Source organism: Sinocyclocheilus grahami, unplaced genomic scaffold, assembly GCF_001515645.1.
Source record: "Sinocyclocheilus grahami isolate Dianchi unplaced genomic scaffold, SAMN03320097.WGS_v1.1 scaffold1282.1, whole genome shotgun sequence".
NCBI lineage: Eukaryota > Metazoa > Chordata > Actinopteri > Cypriniformes > Cyprinidae > Sinocyclocheilus > Sinocyclocheilus grahami.
In genome coordinates, this window is record NW_015506461.1 from 194113 (window position 1) to 201036 (window position 6924).

At 32.6% G+C, this 6924-nt stretch overlaps 1 protein-coding gene across 1 annotated transcript in view; it reads left to right on the top strand.

The window, feature by feature from the left end:
* LOC107568809 (integrin beta-6-like) overlaps positions 1–6924 on the top strand; it is a 39767-nt gene that overhangs the window by 11296 nt on the left and 21547 nt on the right. The window contains exons 6-8 of the mRNA XM_016254800.1: positions 2906–3064; positions 4865–4960; positions 6568–6657. Of these exons, the coding sequence (XP_016110286.1) occupies positions 2906–3064; positions 4865–4960; positions 6568–6657 (345 nt within the window). The remainder of the gene's footprint in view (positions 1–2905; positions 3065–4864; positions 4961–6567; positions 6658–6924) is intronic.

Sequence of the window (6924 nt, forward strand, 5' to 3'; positions counted from 1 at the left end):
CCGCCAGAGGGAACCCCAGATCTAGGCAGTGGCACGGGCACTCCGCCCCCTTGCAGGTAACGGAGTCTGGTCCGCAACTCCGAGATGGTCCTACCCCCGCAATGGGAGCATGAGTCATCCACGAAAGCCACCTCAGCATGCTTCATGCCCAGGCACGAGAAGCAGCGATCGTGACCATCACCCGGCGCCAGGTATCGACCGCACCCAGAAACACACGGATGGTATGACATCTTTAAAAAGACGCGTCTTTAAAAAGACGTTCCACCCGTGAAGCTCTTTTAGATGGAATTTGCCCTTTTAGTGTGCTGAAGCGCACAGGGGAGATGGCCGTCTGCAACACACACAGGGGTAGTTCCACCAGCACGAGAGCCCACGAAGAGCGTGCTTGACTGTAGCATTACTCTAGCAGAAGGTCAGGAGCAGAACGATAGAACCGCTCGGCTCCGAAGCGAAAAGCTGAATATGCGCTGCATCTGCTGCCTACTTAAAGCAATATTATAAATCAGCAAAGTAACACCACTCTCCTCCTCCAGACATGATTTGAGCAGTGATTAATTAAACCGCTAATGTGTGACACTAAGTGTTAGCAGATCCCTCACTCATGCCTTCACGCCGCTAATGATTCGAGCAGCTCGCTCTCTTCCCTCTGTGTTTGTGCAAATATGATCTCGGGAAAGATTTTTCTCAAACCTTAGAAACCCCATCCGTTAGCATGACTGTTCCTGTGTCATCGGCACATATTTCTCTTGCGGTCGCTCCAGAGACGGCATGTCTCAGGTCTGGGAACGGGAACGATTCCTGAAGAGTCTGTAGACCCACAGCGAGAGAAGAACAGCGCATTCATGAAGCATGAAGAGCTGAATCAGCCGCATCTCTTAACTCGCCGCTGTTTGCAGAGCATGATGTCATTGCTCAGCCATGAGAGACTCTGAGAGTTTCTCAGCCTTCATACAGTCATTCGTAGTGGAAGCATGAGAGCTGCCCAGTAGGACGAGTGGCTTTGCATCAACAAAGCCTCTTTATGGTATCCGGCTGCTGGGATTTTTCCCGTGAATTACTGCGATTTGCTAAATGAATGCATTCTGAGCTGTATGCATGAAAAAAGTTGTGCTCTGGAAAGTGACCTTGACTGAGTTTCAGTCTTCATCATTTCCCTCCGTGCCTCCCGAGAGTCAGAAAGAGAAACGAAGCAGTGTGAGGGAGGTGTTTGCTCTGACCTCCAAATGGACAGGTCTCAGGTGGAATATTGGTTTCCTGTCCTTCTGTCGTCATCATGCATGAGTTACACAGACGTCTCACTGTTCTGTAACTAGCGGTTGTAACTTTAAAAGGTAGTTCCTGTTGGCATCTCGTCTGGGTTTTTCAGTCAAACATTACTCATTACTCCTGGCAGCTAAAAACACTCGGCTCATGCAGTTTGTGTTGAATTCGTTACAGGCTCATGTCAGAAGAGTCCACCCACAAGTCTATTATGAGTGACATTATTTTTCTTATTTATTTTTTGTTTTGCTTTTAGCATTTAATGTTATGATTTCTTTTTATTGTTAGTATTTGTTTATTTATTATCTGTGAAGCTAAAATTAAAATCCGCAAAGCACTTTTTCCTAAAGACATGGTTTAAGAAATTATTAATTAAAAAATTACTCATCGTGGCTGGTAAATCCTCAACTAGTGCACTTTGTCTTGTATTAGTAACACAGACTCTATTAGCCTATTATGAGTGATATTATGATGTTGTATTTTATTTATTTATTTTCATTTTGTAGTGTTTTTGTATTTACTTATATATTTATTTATTTTTAGTTTTAGTTATCATTTTTACTTCCAATTTTCATTTATTTTTTTTAATTGTGTGTTTTTTTTAGAATTTGTTTATTTTTAATTATTTGTTTCATCTTTTATGTTTAGTTATTATTTCAATTATTTATTTTTTATTTATTATATATATTAGTAACACAGACTCTATTAGCCTATTATGAGTGATATTATGATGTTGTATTTTATTTATTTATTTTCATTTTGTAGTGTTTTTGTATTTACTTATATATTTATTTATTTTTAGTTTTAGTTATCATTTTTACTTCCAATTTTCATTTATTTTTTTTAATTGTGTGTTTTTTTTAGAATTTGTTTATTTTTAATTATTTGTTTCATCTTTTATGTTTAGTTATTATTTCAATTATTTATTTTTTATTTATTATATATTTTTTTATTTATTTACATGTATGTATTTTTGAATGTTTATTCTTTGTATTTGTTTTTGTTTATTCTTTTATTTTGTTTAATTTTTTTATTGTTTTATTTCATTGTATTTTTAGTATTTATTTAATTTTTTAAGGTTTATTTATATAATTTTTTTATTGATTAATTTGTTTGTTTTTATTGTTGTTTTGTTTTTTGTATTTGTTATTTTTTGCATTAAATTTTTATTTATTATTGCGTGTTTTATCATCCGTCAAGCATAGAGTCTATAATAATATTATAGTTTATTTTATTTTATTTTATTTTATTTTTTTATTGTTTCTTTGTTTCATTCTCGGTATGCATTTTTTAATATTCATTGAGTTTGTATTTTTTATTTCAGTTTTTTTTTTTATGCTCCTTTTTATTTGTTTTATTTTTGTATTTATTTATTTATTGTCTTTATTTTTGCATGCTTTATCATCTGTTGAGGAAAATTGTAAATCATCAAAGTAACAGCACTCTTCTTCTCAAGACATGATTTAAGGAATGATCAATTCAAACGTTACTCATCCTGGCAGCTAAACGCTCAGGCAGTGCAGTTTGTCTTGTATTAGTAACACCAGGACAGATGTATGCTATAAAGAAATTCTCTGATTGCTGAGTAAGCTGTATACTAAACACACACTCATGCAGATTTGTAAATCATGATTCATCTCTGCAGAAAGACATCGGATGGCGACCCGAAGCGAAGCATCTGCTGTTGGTTATGACAGACCAGCCGTCTCATCTGGCTTTGGACGGTAAACTGGCCGGTATCGTGGTTCCTCATGACGGCCGCTGCCACCTAGAGGATAGCATCTACTCCCAAACCACTACTATGGTACGATTAACCAAACCAAAGCTCTTAACACACACAAAACATCAGATGCGAAGCTGTGGAGTCGTTCAGTTTTGGCCTGCGATGTGTTCCGAACCAATTCCATCTCTCTTTTCCTCAAAAATGCTTTCGTTTTGTATGGTCTGTTTCTTTAAAATGGACAAATGCTGTATAAAACACACGTATGGATGCGCTGGCAGAATTAGTTCTTCCATTACAATACCTTTGCACTGTTTTATATACATACAGTATATCATGGTGCTGAACAGTGTTGTTTTAGGATTATTTATGTACTGTTATAGTATTTATTAATATTTGAATTAGCTTTTGTTTTTATATTTTCAGTTTTTATTTTAGTTTAAGTTTTAGCACTTTTGTTACGTGCTTTTTTCATTTCAATTACTTTTTATTTTCAAATATTTCTATGAAGCTTTTTTTATTTTAGTTATAGCCGTTTTAGTACTTAAAAAAACTAATTTCAGTTAGTTGACAAGTCAATGTTAAGTTAAATATCCATCTAATATTTAATATTAATATTAATAATACAGTATTATTTATGTACTATCATATTTTAAATTAGCTTTTTTATGTTTTCACTTTTCACTTTAAGTTTTAAGGTTTAGTCATTTTGTTATGTGCTTTTTTCATTTTTATTAGTTTTTTTTAAATATTTCTATTTTTATTTCAGTTTTGGTCATTTTTATTAATTCAATTTTTTTCAGTTAGTTGATGTTAATGTTTTGTATGTAATTTAATATTAATAATATAGTATTATTTATACACACTTATGGTACTTATTCATATTTAGAATTAGTTTTAATTTTTGTATTTTAATTTTAGTTCAAGTTTTAGTAATTCTATGAGCTTTTGTCATTTTATTAGGTTTTTTAATAACTAATTTTAATATTTTTTTTATTTCAGTTTTTGTCATTTTAGTCATTCAGCTTAAACTTATTTCAGTTAGCTGCCAAGGCAATTTTTTTAAGCTTTTCATCTAATATTTAATATTAACATTAATGATGTTGCATTATTTATGTACTATTAGAGTATTTATACATTTTTGGAATTGGCTTTTATTTTTATATTTTCTATTTTTATTTTTAAGATTTAGGGATTTTTGTTATGTGCTTTTGTCATTTTATAAATTATTATTCTCATGTTTTTATTTTTTATATATATTTCTATTTAGATTTAATTTATTTTATTTCAGTTTTAGTAATTTTGGTACTTCAACTTAAATTAATGTTTACTTGAGATTTAAGTTTTTAATCTAATATTAATATTCATTTTATTTTAGCTTTATTTCAATTAACAAAAACAATTTTTATAGTTTTAGTTTAAGTTAATTCAGCAACAGTATCGTTATTGTTATCATATACCATAGAATGGACATGATTCTGCAAGGTACTTCAAAGAATAACATGGTATTACCACAGTACCATGTCCAAAAAACATGTTAAAGGGGTCATATGATGCGATTTCAAGTTTTCCTTTCTCTTTGGAGTGTTACAAGCTCTTGGTGCATAAAGAAGATCTGTAAAGTTGCAAAGACTATTTTTTGTTGATATATACCATAATGAATTATTATCATTCATAGTACTTTAAATAAAAACAGCTAGTACCATGCAAGCATGTCCAAAAGCATGGTCGTATTTTTTTGTACATGTTTCTTAATATCCTGTGTGTGCATTTGTTTGTCATGATGATTATCAATGGAAAACTGCAAACATATTTATCTCTGCACTGCTTCTCTCAGCACTGCAGTCTGTGATTTCTCAATAAGCAACAGCAGGTTTTTTTTAGGAGCACCCAACAATCGCTCAACTGGCTGAGAAACTTCTGGAGAACAGCGTTTACTCCATCTTTGCGGTCGACCAGGTGCAATATCAGTGGTATGAGGTAATTTCTCTCCCCAACATGAGTTTGGGTGTTTCCTCCTACAGAAATCAATCCGTTTTGCAATAGTGATTTCAAGAACACAGGCAGTGATTTATGGGAACACACACAGCGACTTGTTCAATTAGTGATTGTAGTGCTGGTTTAACAAATATGTGCATGAAAGATTGAGTTAATTAAATATTTTGGATTAAATGCAACCTCTGGTAAAAAAAAAATGCAAATACAAAACGTGCACGTACAAAAAAAATATGCAAAAAATGCTAAACTGAACCCATAAAATAACCAGAAGTTCATGCAAAAATAGTACCACCCCAAAATGACTATGAGTGATGACTTTAGAAACTCAGATTAACTTGTTTTCACTCATGCATTCGTACATTTTAACAAAAATACTATTGTAGCTTCACATCAGATCACTTCCATACTAAGTGTACAGAGTGCAACAGTTGACTTCCGGGAGAAAAAACTCCATTCCTTTTCTCCATAGGAAGATTGATTTTTAACAATAACTCAAAAACCTATCAAGACAGAACTACTATGAGCTCTGAGGTTGTACATCAATGGTATATGCTTTTGTTGAAACCATCTGTTCACAATTTTTCAACTTATTTTAGTATGAATCCTGTTTAAAAGCTGAATTTGTGGTGGAAAAACTACATTACCCATGATGCTGTGCAGAAAATTCCACCAATCAGAGCTCGGCAAATGATGTAATCGAGTGTCTCCATACATTCTCAGAATGCTTAAATATATATATATATATATATATATATATATATATATATTGCAATAAATCTAAAATATGTTGCTCAAAACCATATGACCTTTGTTTTTCTCTAATATAAATAGAGATATTTTCATACAATGAAAGTTCATGGTGACCAGTGGCTGTCTAAATAAATAAATAAAAGTAGTAGTAGTGTATTTTTATTTTATTTTTATTTTTATTTATTTATTTATTTTTTTTTTATGAAAGTTCATGGTGACCAGTCACTGTCTAAATAAATAAATAAATACATGCATACATTAATACATAAAAACATAAAAACATAAAAGTACTAGTAGTGTATTTTTTAGTTGATTTTATACAATACAATGTCATAAGTATTTTATTTATTTATTTTATTTCCCATGATGCTGTACAAGAAAATTCCACCAATCGGAGCTCGGCAAGGAACACTGCTCATGATGTAAATAAGTCTGTCTCAATATGATCTCAAAATGCTTAAATATATATGTATGACCGACAACTTTAAATGAATCGTTTTATATTTCACAATCCTGTTAAATTCAGTTATGTTGTTTGCAATGCTTTATGGGATTGTAGTTCAGTTTAAGTACAGCCTTGTCTCGTCCAATTTTTCAAATGCTTTTTCGCTTCAAATAAAAATTCATAATGTTGTGATTTTCCTCTAAGCTGGTAAGTTTGGTTCATGACTCATTACACTTTAACAAAGACATTTTTTACAATCCCTTTGGGTAAAATAAATAGAAAAAATACTTCGAGAACCACCAGCGCTGAAAAAGTGGGGGCACTAACGCTCTCAATTACTGTAAACACATTTTTGCTTTGAACATTATTATTTATCATCTTTTCCTCTGAGCAGGATCTCCTGGACTTGATTCCTGGAAGTTACGTGGGCCGCCTGTTTCCCAAAGCATCTAATCTAAAAGACTTAATAGTGCATGCCTACAAGGTAAACAGCTTTCACTCAATAGAAAGTAAACACTTTACTCTCTCCATCCACTCAAGGACAATTAGATTAGAAGTGCAGAAGGTCCCAAACATTTCAAAACGCGTGCTTTCGGTTTAACGGGGAAAAACACAGGCTGTAATGCCAGAGTCTGTTCCGGCATGCGTTTAATGAGAGGAATAATCTCGACGCAAGCACAACAATGCATTGTCCTCCCCAAAATCCACTGATCCTGGTGAACAGAAGCCTGCATTATAAACGGCCTCTGAT